This window comes from Metarhizium acridum (genome assembly GCF_019434415.1).
Source record: "Metarhizium acridum strain ARSEF 324 chromosome Unknown scaffold_141, whole genome shotgun sequence".
Lineage (NCBI taxonomy): Eukaryota > Fungi > Ascomycota > Sordariomycetes > Hypocreales > Clavicipitaceae > Metarhizium > Metarhizium acridum.
In genome coordinates, this window is record NW_027094020.1 from 1360738 (window position 1) to 1382573 (window position 21836).

The window sequence follows — 21836 nt, forward strand, 5'->3', positions numbered from 1 at the left end:
GCAACTGGCAGTCTAGTCATTATTTTGCTCCACATTCACATAGTCCCAAGCGCATCGAGCATTTCATTACATGTTCACCATATAGCTAGGTGCCGTAGCTGTGGACAAACCGTGCTATTTATGATGTCGTGCGCGTAGCGTGATTTCCACCAACATAAAAGCGCTAGGAACATTCACCTGAGCGGCAGCCACTCCGGATTGCCCTCGACGGAAAGGTGCGTTAAGGGAATCGTACTATGTACGCCTTGTGACGTTGCCAAGCCGCCGAGCTCGCGTGTTGAAAACTCAATTAACTCAACTTTGGACGTGTCCTTAATATCAGTGCAGTATAAAGATTCAGCCAGTTCTGTCTTTCTGAAGGCTTTCCTGTATTGGCTGAGCAAATGGGGTTGGTCCACCACAAAATAGAATAAGTTGTGGATGTAAACTATGAATATTAGGCGTAAACCAGGATGACGCGTCTTGAGAAATGGACAGCAATTCCTGCGCGAACAGCAAACGAATTAGCAATGAACAGATCAAAAAGACGGCTCACAAGTAAAGGAAGAAGCCCTGGAAATGACTCAGCTCTCTTAGCACCTATGATTCAGTACAAGCACGAGCTCTAGACTCTGTTAGAACCGAATGTACCATAGCACAAAAAATGAGGATATCAATATCGGGTTCCTCTTGCCAAGGGGAAACCCGAGAAATCAAACATAAGTATATTGGCGGCAATACGTCATGACGTGGCGGTTGGTGACACGGCGATTACAGTACTATTTGGGTGGCGTTTCGAATGGCGGCATTTTCACGATTCATTCCGAATTAATCGAAGCCAGAGCGATTTTAACAGAAGTATGCGACTTTTTAACGTTCTCAGAGACTGAATACCGATAGTTGTGATCCATTTAGTTGGCAACGCCAATGTGCGATATTGTTTCATGATACTGATACATGTAGCTGCACGACGCAGCGTGACGTTGTCGATTGCGAAGCCAAGAGCCCATTGGTTTACCTGGCCAATTGCTTTTGCCGATGGCTTTGGGTTGTGCCGTGTCGCCAAAGCTACCAAAATCTGCCGTGCGATGTGACAGGCGATACGAGACTGATTCTGCATTGCTTCGGGTGCTGCCTCATGTGGTCCATCCGAAAACCCGTTCGTCCCATAAATGGCCAGCAAAGAAAAAAACGAAACGATATAAACAGTGCGAACAGAACCGAAGGAAATAGGCAACAAAACCAGGATATAAACCCCTGAGGCTGAGGACCGAAAACATAGTAAAACATGTAAGGCAACTGATAACACATCCCCTTTCTTAACAGTTGCACCTGAGGGAAGGGTTTTGGTGGGACCAGGACCTAGTCTCTGGTGTGCACTGTGGTTGAACGAAAGATCTCAAAAAAGAGTTAGGGCCAGAGAGGGCAAAGAAGTGACGTTCAAGACTGCAGCACTGAATGGCATTTGACCCATGGGTAAGAGGGTGTACCAAGGCGCTGAGACATCCGACTTCACCGAGCAGATGGATCAGCTGTTACGAAAGTCAGCAGTGGTCATTGTTTATGACAGTTTTATCACGAACCCCCATATGCATCGCGGGCCTCAGATCGGGGACCCGAGTCTCCGTAGCCAGGAGCCCCAGCAGCTGTTTCTCGCTCCCTTGGCGCGCCACGCTCGGCTTGACGGTCGTATCGATCACGGTCGTACCCACCGCCGGGACCACGAGGTCCATATCTGTCACGGTCGTCGCGCCCTCCATACCGTTCCCGACCATAGTAATCATCACGTTCCCGGCGTTCGTGCCCTCCACGCTCGGCGTCTCGAGCATAGTTGCGGTCGTCGTATCGGCGATCATCTCTATAACCACGGTCATAGCCACGATCATAGCCACCGCGGTCATAACTACCACGATCATCATGCCGACGTTCGTAATTTCGCTCGTATCCGCGGTATCTATAGGAGTCATCACGTCCGTAGCCACCGCCGCTGCCGCCGCCGTAGCCACCCCGACGTCGGTCATCAAAACGAGGACGGGGATCTTATTATATTCATTAGTCGGTGCAGGCTCAAAGGAGAATTCATTCATACAACTACTCACCTCGTTTCGGCGGACCGAAATATTTGCCTGGAGTAGGCGTGCGGGGACGAGCCCGACGGGCCTTCTCAATGCTTAGAGTGCGACCTTCAATTTGTTCTCCCTGCAGGCCCTCTTTTGCGGCTTCAGCCTGCTCTGACGTAACCATTTTGACAAAACCAAATCCACGGGATTCTTTAGAGTGCGGATCGCGCATGATCTGACATTTTTCGACATCTCCATACTTCTCGAACATTTTGGAGACCTCAGCCTCGGTTAGGCGAGGATGGATGCCAGTTACGAATAGGTTGGAACCAGGGTTGACGGCACCGTCATCATCATCCTTGGAACCGGAAGGCTCTTTTGGAATGCTGTGAGACGATCGAAACCAAGTCCGACAATGTAAGCATAGGAACACCTTACTTGAGAGGCGAAACGTTTATTGCTAGCGAGACAAGGGTATTACTTACGCATCGGCATTTCCATTTGGTGACGCTGATCGACGACGTCCGCCATCGTTCTCATCACGGGGCGGTCGAGGTGAGGCGCTTCTGTTGTCACGATCGTAGCGGGGCGCATCGTCTACCCCCAAAATCAAGTGTTAGCCAGAGCTTGCATGCGCGCTCGTGCTAGGCAAAGCGTCATCTTCTACGTGCGCGTTTGTTTGCAGTCCAGCTTACCGTCGTAGCGATCACCACCGGCGGCCTCGTAATCCATCGAGGTAGTTGCCATGATAGAAATACAAGGAACGTCGGGGTTAATTAAGAAGAAAAAATAACAAGATGAAGGGGCACGAGTGTCCAGCGACGAAGGATCGTCAGCGTGTTGATAGATGAAGTTGTGAAGAGCGTGCGAGCTCAAGCAGCGTGACGAGGAAAGAAAAAAGACAAGGGCAGGATGGCTGAGCGGGAGCTCTGACTGGATGGAATTTGCAAAAGAGAAGGGAAAGCCGATGATTAGGCGGCTGACCACTCACAGCCCGTTCCGAATCCAGCCACACACTCAATCAAATGTGTTGCAACACTGCCGATGAGTTGACCGCGTAACTGTACTCACGTTAATGCTTATCCATTTCGTAGTTATGGTTCAGTTTCCTATACTAAGGAGGGAGTCGAATTATCATCATGGGCATATCGCCAACACGATACTGGAAAACAGCAGTTCATCAACCCCAACCCAGGGTTCCATTGCGCTTGCAAAAAGTTGCTAAGGACGCTTTCTGCTTGCCTCTGAAATCCCTACCGGGCCTCAATTACTCGTTCGCAAATCCTGGTTTCCCAGCGTTGGTTGGCATAGTCTATCAGACCTTCTCTTACTCAAGCGATTTAATTGGGGTCACGCGAGAGCTCACTATTCTTGGAGCTTCACAAATACGACGGAATATAAATGTAGAAGGTCTTGTGGTTAATAAACTAAACATATTGACGTCTTGTTTTGTAACTGAAGGCCCCTTGCGATTCATGTCTCTGCATCGCCAACATGAAACCGACCACCACCAAAATAAATTCTTGACCTGTCCCTGTGGGACCTGCACTGTCAAAGAGCAGAGAGGCACAACTCATCGGAACAAGGTCCCGCTGGCATGGATGAATTTGGAGGATAAATAAGTTGCGGGAATTGCGACAATATTATCTCAACTTTGCAGGTCAACTACCAGACATCTTCGGGATCTACTTCATGACTCTCGCCATCGCTTCGGATATGCTTGCGATCTCTGTCCCTTTTCATAGGCTTCCGCATGTCGAACGCATCCTCGCCAGCCTGGGTTGAATCTGTCGCATGGTCGCCATAGTAATCTTTGACTACCCGGAAGACGCTGTAGCCTAAACTTTTGTAAAAGGCAATTGCTCGGTGATTACTCCTGCGGACGAACAAGTCCACAAACCAGGCATCATTGTCATCTGCAGCCGTTTCTAACTGGTCTGTTAATATTTTACCGATTCCCAGCCTCCGAGCTTCCGGTGCCACAGTCAGAGCAGTAATATGTGCGTGCCAAGGGAGGTAATGCTCCGAATACTTGTAGGTATTGGGTGACGACTCAACCTTGCCCATGACTGGAGCGACCAAAAACATTAGCCAAAGAAATATATTTAGTCCGAACACAACCTACTGTAGCCGATAATATTCCCGTCTTTGTCTTCGCACACTTGGAATAGAGAGGGCCATTTGGCAAAGTACTGCAAGTAGAAACCCAACTCGTATGTTTCGGTCAAGGGATCTAAGTTGCATTTTGAGAATTTGTTAACGTCATCAGGACGAAAACGCCGAAAGGTTGCCATGGTCGCTGGGAACTGGCTGAAAATGTCTATGCGGATGTGCAGAGCAACTTGCAATGGTACACGCTGCGTAGAATGCCGATAAGTGCGGTTATTCCATTGACCGACGATGCTCCCGGGCTAAACACCACACCCATATGCCGGAGAAAGACAGGAGTAGCTGCGCCTATGTCGACTGGATGTTGTATTAGGCAGATTCTCAAACGAGCCTGCCGATGTGGTTGTATATGCCCGATAAGGGTGTACTTGAACTGGGCGCTCGAGGCGCGGGTCTTTGTGATGAAAAATTGACCAGCAGTATTTATGCCCGTAGAATTAGCAGTATATATTACACATCTCTATTGATTCAGAGACGCAATAGGTGCTTGAGATCAGCTGAATTGGTGGTCCTGTCAATGCTGTGTGGAAACACGAGGACTTGTTGTCACTTCAGTTTCGACCTCTCTTTTTTCTATGCCCTGCGACAGCGTAGCCTGGTTCTACTACCAACTTGACAACTCTCAATTGGTAGTTGACACCTAGCCTGGCCCCTCAAGGCTCTGGCCCCACACCCCAGAGCCTGATTCTAGACCGCCCCAGCAACTTGGCACTGCCACATGCTTGATAGAGCTTCACGCTTTACGAGAGTGAGTCTGGGCAGGGACACGGCACTCGCGACAACCACATTTCTTTGAGCGGAGTCTCGCGCTCTCTGCCATCACCTAGATCGATATTTGGGTGCTGGGGCATGACGATATATGTGTGAGGAAGACGAAGGACGTGCGTTCATTTGTCGACGGTTCCGAAACCTACTTGAGCCATTAGCCATATTTGCGAGCTCTCCAGGCAGCGTTTGCCTAGAGGCACAATGACTCCATCACCGACTACACCACAACACTCGAGAAACTCGTCAGCTGTTGATAGCCTGCACAACTATTCTCACGCACGAAGACAATCCAGATCTTCTATTAATGACCCCGCGACCCCGTTTTCGAATGACCCAAGCCATCAGGATAGCATAGACCTTGGTGTCCTAGCTAGCGGAGGCGCTCCCGGCATGGGAAATTTAGCAGACGAACTTGCTGATGCATTTTCTGACTCAAACGACGACGAGGATGGGGAATATGGGGACCAAGAAAACACTTCACAATCGCGAAACGCTGGAACGCAGGGAGCCACGGCCGACGGTATAGGAGATAAAGGAGCTGGCTACAATTCTACACCGACTAAGGATATTGCCAGTGGAAATGAAAACAGTAGTGGATTGCTTTCGCCACACGGCAGAGGCCACCAGAGGAAAATCTCAGAATACGACGGCAGCGAATATGGCTCTGAGTCAGACCTAGACGCTGCAGGCATGCCGCCAACCTTAATCGCCAAAATCGATGCAATCGAGTCTCTCACTCGGAGGGGCACAGAAAAGTATGGTGGCCCCGGTGATGAAGTATTCCAACGGGTGACAGACGGTCTTCGAGACTTGGGCCCGCAGTCAACTGTTGAAGGAAATGCGTCCAGGTGAGATCTTGCGTTGGACTGGACGTCCGGACCCTACCAGCTGACCAATTCACAGGTTGATAACGGCCCATACAGCTCTTACTACACACCTTGCACACCAAACTCGCCAGCTGCATGGCTTGACATTCCCACTACTGTCTCCCCCGGCACCTGCACCAGATACTGAGACAATTGATAGCTTAGTACCTCTCCTGATTTCTTTATCAGATGACATGCCCAGGCCCTCGACAACAGCCTTCAATTCCCTGACGGCCCTTCACTCTATCACATCGGAATTAATCCAAACCCTGAACTATCTTTCAGACACACTACATATGTCTCGACAAACAACAGTCACGGCAACTAGAAGACTAAAGAGCGCCAAGGAGCTCGTGTCCGAGATGCGACGTGAAGAGGAGCTGCGGGAGGAGGGTGAGCGCTGGTTAACTCGAGGCAACTGGAGTCAGCGTCTTAAAAACAGAGAATGTGCAAACGTTTGCGGGGAGGTAATTGGGGGCTTTGAAGATGTTTGCAACGGCTGGCGACAACGACTTCTTTCGCAGACCGAATCTACCTAGGGTTCACAGGCTTGGGAATGACGAAGTGAGTGTTGCGGCAGAACTCCATTATGATAAAGACAGCTATGTTGCAAAGGGTCCAGAAGGGCTAGTTAATCCCTTCTGGATTAGCAGCCGGCCGTTAGATGGCTCTGGAAGTCGGAAGGTACCCTTTAGCGGATATTCAGCGGTGACGGAGGTATCCAACGGTCGAGGATGCCTACGGTCGGAAGCGGAAAGACCTTTCACACCCATAAATCGTAGGGGTGAAGTGAAGATATAATTGCTTGAACATTGCTATCGCTTCCCGCGCTGAGAAATGGTATTTGATTTTTGTCTGTTCTTATACCCTCCCCAACTAATACCCAATGAGCAAATACTACTTTCTCATGTTTTCACTGATAGAGAAGAAGATGTGCTACAAACTACCTGTCGAGTGTCTATTGTTACCAAAGTTTCTAAGCTCACTTTTTTTCTTTTTCCTTTTCTTCTTCTTCTTCTTCTTCTCCCCCCTTTTTCTCCCCCCCTCTCTCTATCTCTCTTTAGAGTCCACTAGATATATGACGAATACAATACCTGATCCAAAATGCATAGTGAATTGTGATATGCAATGTCCTCCCTGAGTTAACCGTTGCTAACGTAAATTAAGCGTCTGGCTATTCCATAGAGCCCGTCGGGTTTGTCTCGCAAACCGCCAAAGGCAGCAAAACGTGGTTACACAGAGACAGTGACAACGCGGGAATTAGCGGTCTTTCCCCGAGGTTTCAATGGGCGAGGGGTGGCGCCGAGCCTTGCGGATGTGTTTTGCACGCTAAACGCGGCAATGGCGCGTCGCGCGCGTGAATGCTGGCAACGCGTTCGGTTCAAGCCTGCATTATTGCAGCATTTGCGTTATGCAAAATACCTGCCGGCGCATGTGTGGTAACTCTCGAGTCGATGACTTACCTGAGATTATGGAACTCGATGCTCGCCGTGTATTGGGCCTTGTTTTTCTTCAAGCAGCTGATCAATACATTCTCAAATGAGCTTGCGCCGATTCGCCTTCGCACATAGTGCGTGTGCCCAATGAAAAGAACCGAGTGATCTTCCGGCGCGTCCAGCATGGCGGCCAAGGCTTGCATCATGGTCGCCCTAGAAAGGGCCGCGAAGTAAATAAACAAACGATAATCCCAACGCGTTATACTTCGTTTGACGTGCGAAACCTCTTCTCTTACACCCCCGGCATTCGGTCCCAATTACCTGCCATGCGCCGCTTACCACATGCTATGCGTACGTGAATTACGGGGTGAAAAGAATTTAATGGTATGAAGTTCTGACCTAAGGATGCAAAGTGGCTACTGAGGTGGGTACGAGAATTAGCTTTTCAGAAGTTAAATAAAAACAAGAAAGAAGAAAAAATCCCGTCAGTGTTTGATCCAAGTACATGTTTCCACATCGACCTTAGGTGCATACCTACTAGGTACCTAGTAGACAAGGGTCTGGGCGGGCAAAGCTGGCTGGTCGAGGCAATTGTATATACCGCATCATGAACTCATTTAATTAAAGAATATTTGAACTTGCTTCACGACAACACGTGCGCTATATTGGTGTGTTCGCTGCGTCCGAAATCTAGGTGGACCGGAGTTGAACGATTGAAGGTAATTCTGGGCCTTTGTTAGCCGGCTTTCTTTGAACAAGTATACCGGACGGGAGAAGCCAACTACAATAACAAAAACATTGGCTAGGTTGCGACCAGTCGACGTGCCCCAAGATGGGGGCAATATGAAGGGAAAAGGGAGTGTGGCGGGATGCCAGCGCGGGACCCGACCTCCCCGGCCGTTTACTCTTCCAAATCAAGTATAGCGTGACTGGCAATGCTTAGCGCGCCGTCGCTGCCCACCACCGCTCCCTCCCAAGTTTCCAGAGTTCAACTCCCTCAAACAGCCATTTCATATCCATCCACCAAACCCTTGGAGTATCTCTTGAGCAAGCTGCAAGATACCTTCCCCCCAGCCTGCAAAGTTCCTCACTGATGTACCCAAGGCTCTGGAACTGGCTTATATCATCACTTCACCGAATGAATGTGCCGATCTATCCTAAGTTACAATTCAATCTAGCCATTTGCTGCAAACAACATCGCTAGTCGTCAGCACATCGTATCCCATCTCTGCTCAACTGGTGACCCCGATAAACAGAGATCCCAAAGTTGCAGAATCTGAGTTGATATAGAGCATCAAACTGGCGATAAGGGCCACCGCGCCCCTCAGCATCCGCCACGCATCGAAGACATTGCTGGCAGGCTGGCAGAGTCCTGGATCTGCCCTCACAACCGACGTCAGCTTCCTCTAGCAGGATCTCAACGGGCTCAATCGGCGTTGTGGACCTTGAAAACGGACATCTTGAAGCCCCGAATTCACGCCATATACAATAAAAATGCAGGCAGAGGCTTCGTCTTCCTTGGCTGCTACTCTACCTACCCCTCGGAGCGACGGGTCCAACACGGAATCGGTGTCGGGTCCTGGTCGTATTGCTACACCACCGCCGCCGTCACTGCCTCTGGAAATGAGCCGATCTGAGTCAAAAAACAACCTCGAGAGCGGTAGCAGTAGACGACTGCGCAACAAGATGGCCGCCAGCGAGGTGTTGCGACCGACTGAACTTGATGCCAATGCTGTGGAGAGTGCTTTGCTGCGAGAGCTTCAGCGTCCGCACCGGGAAAGCACTCCAGGTACAAGTCCGCATAGAAAAAGACAAAGAATAAATGGAGATCGGTAAGTTCATTCCTCGCGGAATGTAGTGTGGGTTAAGAATATGCCGCCTTCTAACATCAAACAGGTTCATCCCAACTCGTTCTGGACATGACCTGCAAGCTAGCTTCAGCCTTTTGCATGAAGACGGTTCTCCAGCTACTCCGTCAAAGCAGAAAAAGCGAACCCCCCATGGAGAACTTCATTTTCAAAAGAGTAGGCACATTTCTGCTCCCAGCCAGTATTTACATTGTTAAGACGTGACTGAACTTGTTGTGCTAACGACCGAGTTTGATAGCCGAGGAAGCAAACCGTACTTTCTCTACCCTTCTTCGTGCCGAGCTCTTTGCGAATTCCGTGCCTCAAACAAGCCCTCCAGTCCTTTCTCCCGAAACAAAAACTAGGAATTCGTCCGTAGCACAACCCACTGATGGAACAAGAGCCCACACCCCTCCAAGCAACAGTCTCGCCACATCTCTCCCCTCATCACTCACGCCGTCAACACCTCATAAGAATCTTTTTTCATACATGTCTCCGCGGCATCATGGCCATGCAGCTGGGCATCCTACCCCCTCTAAGACACCCCAGAGCCGGCATGGTCCAAACCTGGATACCAGAGCGGAAATATATAGCCTGTCACCAGTTCGATTCGGCAGTCAGCAGATGCTCCTCAGTCCCCGCCGACAGCCTCGAGCCGTGAGCAAGGTGCCGTACAAAGTACTCGATGCTCCTGAATTAGCCGATGACTTTTACCTGAATCTGGTGGACTGGGGCAGTGCTAACGTCCTGGGAGTCGGTCTTGGGTCGAGTGTGTACATGTGGAATGCTCAAACAAGTAAGGTAAATAAGTTATGCACCTTGGAAGATGATACTGTTACGAGCGTCTCCTGGATACAAAAAGGTACACATCTCGCCATTGGCACTGGCAAAGGTCTGGTTCAGATCTGGGATGCTGAAAAGACGAGGAGGCTGAGAACAATGACCGGTCATACTGCTCGAGTAGGCTCTTTGGCCTGGAACACCCATATTCTTACCTCGGGATCTCGCGACAGGTTAATATACCACAGAGATGTCCGGGCTCCTGATCAGTGGCTAAGGAAATTGGTGGGCCATAAACAAGAGGTTTGCGGGCTGAAATGGAACTGTGAGGATGGTCAGCTTGCGAGCGGAGGCAATGATAACAAGTTGATGGTGTGGGACAAACTATCAGAATCACCTCTGTGGAAGTTCTCAGATCACACCGCAGCTGTCAAGGCTATATCCTGGTCCCCTCATCAGCGTGGTCTCCTTGCTTCAGGCGGCGGTACAGCAGACAGGAGGATTATTTTCCACGATACGGTGAAGGGAACTGTCGTCAACGAAATTGACACCGGAAGCCAAGTTTGCAACATTGCGTGGTCGAAGAACTCCAACGAGATCGTATCTACACACGGATATAGCCAGAATCAGATTGTGGTCTGGAAATACCCGTCAATGACACAAGTTGCCAGCCTCACTGGCCATACATACCGTGTGCTGTATCTGGCGATGAGCCCAGATGGCCGTGTTATTGTTACCGGCGCTGGCGACGAGACATTGAGGTTTTGGTCGGTCTTTGGTCGTCGCCCTGGAACGAGAGAAGAGGGAGAAGCAGGCGGTGGCAAGCTCGCGGACTGGGGCATCATCAGATAATATGGAGACTTCAACATTAACATCGCTGCGATCAGCTTCGTTTGCGCTGGCGACAATACCCAGACTGTCTCATTTTGTGTTTTGCGAATCTTGCCTTTAGAGACAGGCGGGCTTCCTACGAGCATGTTGTTTACACAGGTTTGGTTGGGCGATAAGCGATCGTTGCATTGGCGTATGGCGCATGAATCATAATTTTCGAGACCGGGGGCAATCCGCTTTGTTAAGCTGGTCAAATTTGGCAACTTGTAAAGATCCTATTCCGTGGTTACTCATTACTTTGTAGAACTGGAATGGATCGACGTCTCGACAGGCCGTCGTGGAAGAGACTGCTCTTGGTCATCTGAATACTAGATGGTGGCATGGTGGTTTTCGTGTAGCGGGCATGACATTTACTCAACAGCGTTTATGTTATTAAACATACTTGCCATAGCGTGGATTAAGAAACATTGATGCCTCATACTGATATCATATGATCTTCTTCAGGTATGCTCATCAATGAACCAGGAGACGTAATCAGACATTAAAACCGCAAAGTGTCAAGTGATTTTCGACCCAGGTCTGCAAGACGTGCTGGGCTACATAGACACAAAACTATTCGTAGACGTCAAACTCTGGCTTGGGTTTTCATAATTCATGTCTTCTTACATGCTGCACGTATTAGCCCAAGGGTATTGTGGTTTTAAGCGCCATTGGAAGTAGGCTCAGTTGTTTCAAGAAGCATGGCCCTGGAACAGGTTATGCTCACCTTCCAACCAGATTGATAAGCATTACAGGCAATCAACTCAATTTCATACATTGCTTAAAAGCTAAAATCAGAGCAATGGCCTCGCCACCAGCGAGCCCTTCGAAAGCCATAGGCATTCGAAGATTTGCAAACATCGTGTCATTATTGTAGCTTTCTCTCTCCAGCGATATCCTTTGCTCCGCCGTCTACGCTGGTGCTTATTGCGCCAATGTTTTCATCAAGTAAGGGAATTTTGTCCAAACTGGTGGTGCGACCCATATCTGCGCCAGGTCTCGACACTCCATTCGGTGATCGCCCACTATGGAAGTCGGACATCACAGTACCTGGCCCTGGGTCCAACGACTGCGATTCCTGTCCAGCCGCCGACGCTGAGACAATGTCGGGATGAGGTGTCAACAGCGGCGACTGCAACATGAGGTCTGGAGTGTTTTGCCACTTCAGCACCTCGGCCTTCATTGCCTCCAGTTCCTTCTGAAACCGCTTGCCAAAGACATCAATGTAATATGTTGAACCATTATAAATGCTCCACGCAAAAACAACAAGCAGAAATGCGGAAGAGGCGAATCGACTGTTGAACCAGAGTGGGCACGGTAGCATTGTCAATGCTGCGTAGCTATACTGTATCATCATAAAAGCTGGCTCTTGAAGAGGTTGGGGGAGAGAAAGAACGAGTTTTCCAATCCAGGTTTTGGAATAAGATCGTCGAAGCCAGGTGAAGGATGTGGGTCGGCCAGCCGCGATTTTGTCTCTGCGACGAACAGTAATGAAGAAGTAGTAGCTCAGCTGCCAAAAAGCGTAAGGAATCGTGCTCCATGCAAGCATGGAAATAACATTGGCGTAGGCAGTGGAAGAACCAGGAGCCGAGTTTTTAATAGCCCAGATGGCGGGGAACCTCGATTCTTGGTCCTCGGGAGAGTACAAATGGACGAGACAGTGAAGTGTAGCACACGGCATTATATGGATAAAAAGGGATGTGACCTTGTCAAAGCTGTGGAATACGAGGGAATTACGCCACATGATGATTGCCACAGCATTATTACCGAAGGCCAGACAATAAGTTGCGGTGAGAAGCCGCTTGGAGTTGGGGAAGATCCAAATACTGAGAAAAAGTAGCATGTTGACGAAGTAGCAAAGATCCGCGAGAAAGTAGTGGTACCCGCGGCGGTGATACGTGAAAAACCGAATTGGCATAAAATAGACCAGCTGAGCTGTGTACCATAGGTGGAAATACTGAGGATACCCGCCAATTAGGTATCCACTGATGAAGATATTCATAACACCACATATGAAGGATATCTTTTCGCGTAAGGTGATTGCTTTTGTGTCATTCCATTGTCTGCCCAGTTTCTCGACGCGCTGTCGCATCCTTTTCCTGTATCGATCAAACTGTTCATCGGCTGAGGGGACGCGACGCCGCCATTCCTCCACCATCCGGTCACGGGCGAGCTGCGTTCTCGACTTGAGTGCATCTTTGGATCGGCGGACCTTGTCAGTCTGTGCTGAGATGCCCTTTTGAAGTTTCTCCAGTTGTTGAGGTAGGGCGAGATTGTCAAGGAGATCAAGCACAGTCAATCGGTCCAACGGCGGTAGAGGGTCCCAGTCGTCGTGATGTGAGCTACTGCCAGAGAAGGAGGGATTCCTAGATAGACGGGGGCTCATAGGTGTAGTCGCATCCAAGCTTGGGGACTCTAGGATTATAGTATCGGGGGGAGAAGAGCTGAGAGGGGGTATAGCGTCGTTGTGAGTGTCATTGCTGGAAAACTGGGCAGGGACAGGTTCATCGTCCATTTCCAAAAAATCTGGGAGTCAAGACAATCATGTCAGCAATGATTCATCGCATCGTTCTGCCGAAGCCAGCCGCCGCAGACAGCAGAGCCCAAAGGAGTGCCAAATGATTAACACCATTTATTGTTCGAACCCGTCGCTTTCGAAGTAGGGTTTGAGCCAGGGAGACCTGAAGAACTCCAGGAACATGCGCGGCAACGACTGAAAGGAACAAAACATACCTGTAATCACCAAAAATAGTTAACGCGTAGCAGTTGCTTATTGTGATCCGATGAGGGGAGATGATGATGGCGTAACATCACCGCATGAAGCGGTCAGTGCCAGTTCCAAATGTACAATAGTCACGTTGACTTGTGACCTCCGGTTCCGTATCTAGCGGGATGAGGGATTCATTGTTCCCTGCTACGAGTGACAGACACGTGCAATAGGTGTCTGTCTTGTAGGGCCGTGCTGTACGGAGTTGGCTAACATGACTGGTCATATCAAACAGTCGTGTGGAGCACTGGTGCCCCGTTCGGAATGTTGGTAGTTACCAGGATGATAACTTGGGGTCAAACTTTAGAGCGCAGAACAAGTACATCGACTAACTAAAGTAACTGCAATCCACCAGGGACCTTGGTAGGTAGAATTCACAAGTAAGAAAATAAAATGGAATAGACAAGTGATCAAGACGCAGTGGGCATCAGGTAACTTATGGGCTTGGCAAGATAACGGCTGGCTGCCTAGTACCTACCTAGTACCTAGGTACTTAAGGGTGGTGCGGTTCATGGCTTTGCATTCTGACCAATTATCATCATTGCCTTTCAGCTAAAAGGCAGCATGCAAAGGAATAAATAGCCGTATGACCTCGTCTTGCAGTTGAACTATTCTGCGGCAGCCACATCTAGGTTTGCTTAAGCCCACCTGATTGTCCAGGTGCAGAGATCGCGGACTCTGGTTGGCCCATCCACCAAGTTCTCTATTATCAGCACATTATGATTCCGATAATACCAACCTACCTACCTAGGTACCTTAGCGCGCTAAGGTGTTTTCTGGTAACTGTCCTATAGCTAACATTTATCATAAGACAGTTAATTAAAATTTTTTACTTACTATATAAGACTTTTAATAGCTGGTGATAATTTAAAACTTATCTTATAATAGTTATGCTGTTACCAAAACCAGGGGCCGCCCGCGTACTAGGGACGTAATTTCAAATGTATATCATCACGTGCCATATCACATGACGTATTTGTTAATTTCCTGTGGCCATTGCTCTAAGCTGCGAACCACAAGAAGTGGGTGCAGGTGTGCACGGAAGTTAGTTACCTGCTCGGAGTTAAGCAGGCGAGTGTCGCGCGACGCGTTCGCCATACTACAGACTTCCCACGCGCATCGTTTTGCCCGCACCTTCAACTTGACTGCCACCGTCTGACTATGAGGAATTGCAGCATCAAGTTAAAAGTTTAGCGCGTGAAATAAACGCTCTTCTCAGGAGCCTACAGGCTGCTGGCGGTCTACCAAGAGCTATCTCGTGGACTGCATCCTTGATCCAGGCATTCGAAAGTTCTCCATCAAGCGCCGCCATTCATATTCTCCTTCGCCTTATAATCCTCGGCTGCGCGCGATTCTACAACCATGGGCAAGCTTATACGGCTAGAACTATTTAGTAGGATCTACACTGCCATTGCCATCACTCAATTACTTGTGGCTACTGACGATCCATACTCCCAGACTTTAAGTCCTACAAAGGACATCACACCCTTCTCTTTGGAGATTCGTACTTCACCTCGATAATCGGGCCAAATGGATCGGGGAAATCCAATTCGTAAGTTGGCGATATCCTATTTCTGTCGAACCACCAAAAAAGTGAACGCTGAATGCTAACATCGCTTCAGTATGGATGCGATATCCTTTGTCCTGGGCATTAAGTCGTCACATTTACGTTCAGCACACTTGAAGGATCTTGTTTATCGTGGCCGCGTCCTCAGAACCTCCAAGATCAATGATGATGGCTCCGCAGACACGCAGGACAATAGCGACGTCGCGACAACGACGGGCGACGACAAAGCTTCCCGAGGCGATCCTAAAACCGCCTGGGTCATGGCAGTGTATGAAGATGATGCTGGCGATGAGCAGCGATGGAAGCGCTCCATAACCAGTTCCGGAGCCAGCGAGTATCGTATCAATGACAGGGTTGTCACGGCACAGCAGTACAATGAAGCACTGGAAACAGAAAATATCCTCATGAAAGCTCGCAACTTCCTCGTATTCCAAGGCGATGTTGAAGCCATAGCTTCTCAGTCTCCCCAAGATCTTACTCGTCTCATTGAGCAAATATCAGGCAGCTTGGAATATAAGACGGAGTACGAGAAACTCCAGGCCGATGCTGAAGAAGCCGCTGAGAACCAGAACTTCCAGCTACACCGCCGTCGCGGGATCAACTCCGAAATCAAGCAGTACCGCGAGCAAAAGAAGGAAGCAGACAGTTTTCAAAAGAAAACTGAAGAAAGAGATGCAGCCATTGTATCACACTGCCTCTGGAAGCTCTATCATTTCCAGAAAGCCATGGATGAGTCTAGTGCTACTATTCAAGACCATCAAGAGGATCTGAAGGAACTCAAACGCAATGTAGAAACTTTTGAGGCACGGTTGGAGGATGCTAGGAGGGATCAGAATACCGCTGGTCGATTAGTGGCTCGAACGGAGAAAGAGATCAAGCTGAGGCAGAGGAACATCGAAGATAAAGAGAACGCTCTGTTGCCTTTTGATGAGAAAGTTCACGAGTCTTCACAGCAGGTTGAGAAGCTCCATGCTCAAAGCCAAAAGGTGGCAAAAGAGCGAGATGAACAAGCTGCCATCGTGGAAAAGGTCCGGAAAGATATTGAAAATGTCAAGAAAGCACAGTCCGTGTTCGAGGAAGACACAAAAGAGCAGATGAGAAAACAAGGGCGAGACATTAGTGACACAGATCGAAAGGAATATAATCTTCTTCGGGCAGAAGTAATGTCTCGCTCTGGGACAAATCAAGCGAAATTGGAAAATCTGGAGCGACAACGCAAAGCAGACGAGGTTACTGTTAATAACCTTCGGGGAAAGCTTGACAGCATCACCGCAGCTATAGAAAAAGCTGAAGCGGAGTTGCAAAATATCGGCGAGCGCAGAAGCTCTACCGAGGCGGCGTCTAAGGAAATTGCCGACGAGATCGCAAGGAAGAAGAAGGAATTTAATCAATTGCAGTCCGAACGTGTAAGAACGAACCAGAAACGGACGGAACTTGAGGAGAAGCTTGAAGATGTAGCTCGAAAGCTGCGTGAAGCCGATGACGGTCGTCGCCAGAATGACCGCGAAACCCGAATGAAGGAGATGGTCACGTCGTTGAAGCGCATGTTCCCCGGTGTGCGAGGCCGCATTGGAGATCTATGCACGCCAAAGCAGAAGAAATACGACGAGGCTGTAATTGTCGCGCTTGGAAAAGATTTCGACTCAGTTGTCGTAGACACCGAGAAGGTTGGTATAGATTGTGTTCAGTACTTGAAAGAGCAGAGATTTCCGCCCATGACTTTCATCCCACTGGATAATATTAAGGTCAATGCCGTCAATACAGCTATTAAAGGATTCTCTGGCGCGAGGCTGACAATCGATACTATCAATTTCGACACATCAGTTGAGAGAGCGGTGTCATACGCTTGCGGCAGTTCCGTGGTATGTGATTCCCTGAGCATTGCAAAGCATATATGCTACGATAAAAAGATACCGGTGAAAGCCGTTACTCTTGAAGGATATATTATTCATAAAGCTGGATTGATGACTGGAGGTCGTGGCCCCGAACCCAAAGGAGGCAAGCGGAAATTCGAAGAAATCGACGTGCAGAATCTTCAGCGAATGGCAATGAAACTCAAGGACGAAATAGACCGGCTCCCAAAATCTGATCGACGTGGAACGCAAGAGGAATCGCTGCAAATTGATCTTGCTGGATTAGAACGACGTTTGGTCTCAATGAAAGAAGAACTTGCGGCCTTCGGTAAGAATTGGACGAGCAAAAAGCGAGAGCTTGACGGGTTTAAAAAGGAATTGAGAGACCTTGAACCGAAGTACAAAGAACAGTTGTCGCAGTTGGAAACCGATAATGCCACCCTCAGTGAGTTTAGGGCGGCGATTGCCCGCGTAGAAGATGAAGTATTCGCCAACTTCTGCAGGAGGCTTGGCTACAGCGACATCAGAGCATACGACGCCTCTCAAGGGAAATTGGAGCAAGAGGTATCAGAAAAAAGGAACCAGTTTGAGGTGCAAAAGCAGCGGTTGGAGAACCGTCTTAAATGGGAGATGACCAGGCATGGGGACACGGAAACGCGGATCCGACGAATGCAAGAGCACATCCGACGTTTGAAGCAGGATATCAAGACATACTCGAAGGAGAAGGCCGACATCGAACAAGCCATTCGTCGGGACCAAGATGAACTTGAGGCCTTGCAAGACACCCTGGAGCAGCAAAAGGCTGATCTCGCAGACAAGAACCAAAAAGTGAGCGAGGCAAGGACTGAGCTGCAAAAACGGAGCAAGGATATTGAGGCACGGCAGCGTGACATCAACACTCTAGAAACAATAGTGCAAAAGAATAGTGCCAGCAAGTCTGCACTGCTGCGGAGATGTCGGCTTGAACAAATTCAGATCCCCCTAGTTGAAGGCACATTGGACAATCTTCCGAACGAGGACGATCTGCTTCGACAGGATCCTGATGCAATGGATGTCGATGATGACGAGGAAGACATGATGGACATTGCCCTCGACGACCATGGCATCGCCATCAATTTCGAGGGCCTGGACGATGACCTGAAGGAGGTAATATCCCAAGTTTCTTCCAGCCAAGTGCTAACCGCAAAGAATATATTACTAACTTTGGTAGTCCGATGACCCTGGAGTCGAGGAAAAGTTGACGGAAAGAATTTCTCTGCTAGCCTCGGAACTCGAAAAGTTGAACCCGAATATGCGAGCCATGGAACGCCTTGAAAGTGTCGAATCAAGGTTAAAACAAACGGACCAGGAGTATGAAGACTCCAAGACGACCGCACAGGCCGCGAAGGATGCGTTTGCCAAGATTAAACAGAAGCGATACGACCGTTTCAACAAGGCTTTCACCCACATCCAAGAGCAAATATCTCACGTGTACAAGGATCTCACACGATCTGAGGCGTATCCGCTAGGTGGCCAGGCGTATCTCGACATTGAAGAGGACACAGACATGCCTTACCTCTCCGGTATCAAGTACCATGCCATGCCACCCCTGAAGCGCTTCAGAGATATGGAGCACTTGTCCGGCGGAGAAAAGACCATGGCTGCACTGGCATTGCTCTTCGCCATTCATAGCTACCAGCCAAGTCCTTTCTTTGTATTGGACGAGGTAGATGCTGCACTTGACAACGCAAATGTCGACAAGATTAAGAAGTATATCCGCGAGCACGCCGGGCCTGGAATGCAGTTTATAGTTATCAGCCTGAAGACGGGACTTTTCCAAGATTCGGAAAGTCTTGTCGGCGTATATCGAGACCAGGAGGTGAATAGTTCAAGAACTTTGACCTTGGATGTGAGTCGAGTTTTCCTAAGCACTACTTTACTTGAACTAATACCCTGTTTTCAGCTGAGAAAGTATGCCTGATGATTTCAATCCCTGGTTCGGGACTCTGCTTCGAGGACTCGAAGTTAATGAAGCGTGGAAGACCGGATATGTGAGCCCAATAAAAACATGTGATGTATTGATTGGTACTTTAGGCTAAAAGCCCGGTGAGTTACTGCTACATTAGGGAATGTAAAATGTTTGCTACGAGCTTGATGACGGACAAGATGAGTCAAACGGATGGTCGAGTTTGAGTGGATGGATGTGTTGTATATATAAGGCAATGTGCAAATTTGATAGTTCCACCATCTCCAGGGCAATTTGCACCTTGCGACGGTTATTTCAAGGGCCCTGAGTCATGTGGCCTCCCAAGACTCAAGGTAGGTAGGTAGATATCAACTGGGCTTCCTCACGTTTGTAGGAGCTCATCAGGTGGCATCTGAGACCTACCATGGCCGAAGCCGCACATTCGCTGGTAGAAAGCTGTGCACGGACCACCGTAAATAAAAGAAGGGACCAGACAGACATCCGTCACTTTGGCTAGCCTAAGGTACCTAGGTAGGTACCTGTCACATAGTACCGCCAATCCAGGGTAGCAGGGAGGATATTAAAACTTTCCACCAGACCGACCACATGCGCACACGGAGGTAGGTATCCAGCCGTCCTTTTCCAGCGTCGCATCTTTGTTTGTTTGTTTGTATGTACGTACAGACAGGATCTTGATCTCTTGCACAAACACCTCTGGTGAATCAGTCCATTCAAGGTGACCCTTGGATTCATATTATCACCGACACGAACACAAAGGCCCTTGGTCTGCGCGGCGCGCCGTTAATGGTTCGAAGTGGCGCGCTTCGTGGCATCGCCGAACCTTACGCTCGACATGCTGCCATAGAGACCCAGAGATGCTGAACTTCACAACACCGTTCCAAATACATCTCCCGCGCCATTCGACCTGGGCGTAACCTGTCCTCACTGCGTATCTTCATCGGCTGCCAGAACGTGTGTCTGCATTCAAGTGGTGATGGGGCAGTAGCGACATCTTCCGCGGAAGACACCGGAAAGACGTTGGTCAAAGATTTAGGGAATACCGACACGATACCGATAAAACCAACCGTCAAAATGGATCTCGCCGTTACTCTCATAAAGTCCGTGTTGAGAGCTTTCTACCCGACACGCGACATATTGGTCATGGATGCCCTGATTCTACACGAAGCGTATGACATTTATACCAGGACCTTGTATGGAAAATGCACCTGCTAATGATGGAATACTTACTTGCTTAATAGCCTCCGCGACGACGATCTGGCATATCTCATGGCTATAAACACGAAAGACCTGCATAAAATATGTGGTAAATTGCGAGAAGATCGCTTCTTGACAGTGTGCGTCTTTCATGTACCTAGTCAGCCAACGACTGGGGTTACCTTCCGCTCTTTACTTTGTTTGTTTGATTGACCGAACCAGACACACAAGATCCGAGCTGCGCGACGGCAACCCTCGGCCAAGTAACCGCACATGGTATTATATCAACTATCGACATACGATCGATGCGATCAAGTGGCGAGTATACACGATCGACAAAGAAGTTCAAGGGGCGCCAGTGCCAGCGAATGAGAAGAAGGAATATTTTTGCAGCTTTTGCAAGGCCGAGTGGACTGCTATGGAAGTTCTTGATAGTGTTGGGCCAAACGGCTTCTTGTGTCATCGATGCCACCATACTCTCACTTTCGAGGCGGACCGAACTTCCACTGGGCATGAGCAGTCCACTCGATTAAATGATCAGTTCAAATTCATAAGCGAGCTTTTACCAAAGATTGATGCAGTTCACATTCCCGAATGCGACTTTGACCGAGCTTTGGCCAAGGCCCGCCCTGTCGTTCGTGATGCTACACATCAGCGGGCAGCTACCATTCCGGTCGAGAGTGGTCTAAACCGCCCTATGGCCGTTAAAGGACTCACCAATACTGGCCCTCAATCTATCGCAGTGAATATTTCAACGTCAGATGGTCCATCCGCTGCAGAGAAGGAAGCCGAAAAGGCCCGAAAGGAAAAGATCGCCCAACAAAATGCGCTTCCCTCGTGGATGTCGAATAGCACTGTAACTGGCGAATCCTTCTCTGGAACACTTAGCGACGGGTTGATTTCGCTAAAACAGGATGACGAAAGCAGCGCCGCATTAAAGGGCAAGAAGGTGGACGCAAACACTTCTGCGAAGATTGATGACATATTCGAAAAGCTCAAGGCTGAGCAAGCTGCAGAAATGGCTAAAGGAATCATACATGGCGGGAATGACGAAGATTTTGACTCGGAAGAGGATGATGGGGATGAAGACGAATTCGAAGACGTTCCCGCAACTGGGAATACATCCGGTCTAGGCACGCCAAGTACCGCGGCCGTCAAGCGTGAGGTTTCTACTATACTGTCACGAGATGGAGATAGTGCGGATGAAAGAGCACCCAAGAAAGTCAAAGTAGATCAAGAAATTAAGAAAGAATCTGAGGGCCTTGAAGGCGACGACGATACTGGGGATGAGGACGAGGATATGGAATTTGAAGATATTTGACAGGGGGGTGGATATGCGGGGCTTAGTTTAGAGCTTTCCGAGGCAGAAATTGGCCGGATGGTCTTTTGATAGCGAACGGAATCATTCCCAATGCTTGATAAATTTTCGTTTTGTGTCCCTAATTCCTGACAGATGACTTGATCTAACAATTCCCGGCCTGGGCTGAACTAGGGGTGCTAAGTACTTAGGCGCCTACCCACGTAGTAGGTATGTCTTGTCAACACCATAAGTTGTTGTCTCTATCGACCGGATCGTGTGTACTCCATCTCTATGGCGAGATGTTTCTTTTTTTTTTGCGGGGGTGGAAAGAAGAGGAGAGGGGGTGGGAGGGGGGTTTGCGCCGCCGCGGGGTGCGAACATATGGAGCCCTTCGGATTCGAAGCATAGCTCTTC

General features: G+C 49.1%; 7 protein-coding genes across 7 annotated transcripts; 4 read left to right on the top strand and 3 right to left on the bottom strand.

Moving 5' to 3' along the window:
* Positions 1 to 578: 578 nt before the first annotated feature.
* J3458_009075 (uncharacterized protein) lies at positions 579 to 2940 on the bottom strand. Its single transcript, XM_066119565.1, has 4 exons — positions 2735 to 2940; positions 2525 to 2636; positions 2079 to 2425; positions 579 to 2018 (listed from the first exon to the last, which is right to left on the bottom strand). The coding sequence occupies exons 1-4, from the start codon at positions 2784 to 2786 to the stop codon at positions 1555 to 1557; spliced, it is 975 nt and encodes a 324-aa protein (XP_065975360.1). The 5' UTR covers positions 2787 to 2940; the 3' UTR covers positions 579 to 1554.
* A 764-nt stretch (positions 2941 to 3704) lies between these two features.
* On the bottom strand, positions 3705 to 4333 carry naa20 (N-acetyltransferase; the record flags this gene model as incomplete). Its single annotated transcript, XM_007814594.2, has 2 exons — positions 3705 to 4108; positions 4165 to 4333. The coding sequence occupies 2 exons, from the start codon at positions 4331 to 4333 to the stop codon at positions 3705 to 3707; spliced, it is 573 nt and encodes a 190-aa protein (XP_007812785.2).
* An 844-nt stretch (positions 4334 to 5177) lies between these two features.
* J3458_009077 (uncharacterized protein) lies at positions 5178 to 6381 on the top strand (the record flags this gene model as incomplete). The annotated part of the gene is made up of 2 exons (XM_007814593.2): positions 5178 to 5824; positions 5880 to 6381. 2 exons carry the CDS (start codon positions 5178 to 5180, stop codon positions 6379 to 6381), a joined length of 1149 nt encoding a protein of 382 aa, XP_007812784.2.
* Positions 6382 to 8772: 2391 nt separating this feature from the next.
* CDH1 (substrate-specific activator of APC-dependent proteolysis) lies at positions 8773 to 13301 on the top strand (the record flags this gene model as incomplete). The annotated part of the gene is made up of 3 exons (XM_066119566.1): positions 8773 to 9110; positions 9175 to 9302; positions 9385 to 13301. 3 exons carry the CDS (start codon positions 8773 to 8775, stop codon positions 10755 to 10757), a joined length of 1839 nt encoding a protein of 612 aa, XP_065975361.1. The 3' UTR covers positions 10758 to 13301.
* J3458_009079 (uncharacterized protein) lies at positions 11644 to 13290 on the bottom strand (the record flags this gene model as incomplete). The annotated part of the gene is made up of 1 exon (XM_007814591.2): positions 11644 to 13290. One exon carries the CDS (start codon positions 13288 to 13290, stop codon positions 11644 to 11646), a length of 1647 nt encoding a protein of 548 aa, XP_007812782.2.
* Positions 13302 to 14604: 1303 nt separating the features above from the next.
* SMC1_1 (Structural maintenance of chromosomes protein 1) lies at positions 14605 to 19484 on the top strand. Its single transcript, XM_066119567.1, has 4 exons — positions 14605 to 15094; positions 15165 to 18108; positions 18173 to 18850; positions 18905 to 19484. The coding sequence occupies exons 2-4, from the start codon at positions 15166 to 15168 to the stop codon at positions 18920 to 18922; spliced, it is 3639 nt and encodes a 1212-aa protein (XP_065975362.1). The 5' UTR covers positions 14605 to 15094; position 15165; the 3' UTR covers positions 18923 to 19484.
* On the top strand, positions 19485 to 21738 carry J3458_009081 (uncharacterized protein). The gene has a single exon (XM_066119568.1). It carries the CDS (start codon positions 20274 to 20276, stop codon positions 21441 to 21443), a length of 1170 nt encoding a protein of 389 aa, XP_065975363.1. The 5' UTR covers positions 19485 to 20273; the 3' UTR covers positions 21444 to 21738.
* The last annotated feature ends 98 nt before the right edge of the window (positions 21739 to 21836 follow it).

Bases quoted from the DNA above. Each gene is read 5' to 3' on its own strand.
- J3458_009075 (XM_066119565.1), bottom strand. From the start codon at position 2,786: ATGGCAACTACCTCGATGGATTACGAGGCCGCCGGTGGTGATCGCTAC. The intron at 2,426-2,524 runs GTAAGTAATACC...ATCGTCTCACAG, and splicing joins CCAAATGGAAATGCCGATGC to CATTCCAAAAGAGCCTTCCG. The intron at 2,019-2,078 runs GTGAGTAGTTGT...GAATATAATAAG, and splicing joins TTTCGGTCCGCCGAAACGAG to ATCCCCGTCCTCGTTTTGAT.
- SMC1_1 (XM_066119567.1), top strand. From the start codon at position 15,166: ATGGATGCGATATCCTTTGTCCTGGGCATTAAGTCGTCACATTTACGT. The intron at 18,109-18,172 runs GTAATATCCCAA...TAACTTTGGTAG, and splicing joins TGGACGATGACCTGAAGGAG to TCCGATGACCCTGGAGTCGA.
- J3458_009081 (XM_066119568.1), top strand. From the start codon at position 20,274: ATGTACCTAGTCAGCCAACGACTGGGGTTACCTTCCGCTCTTTACTTT.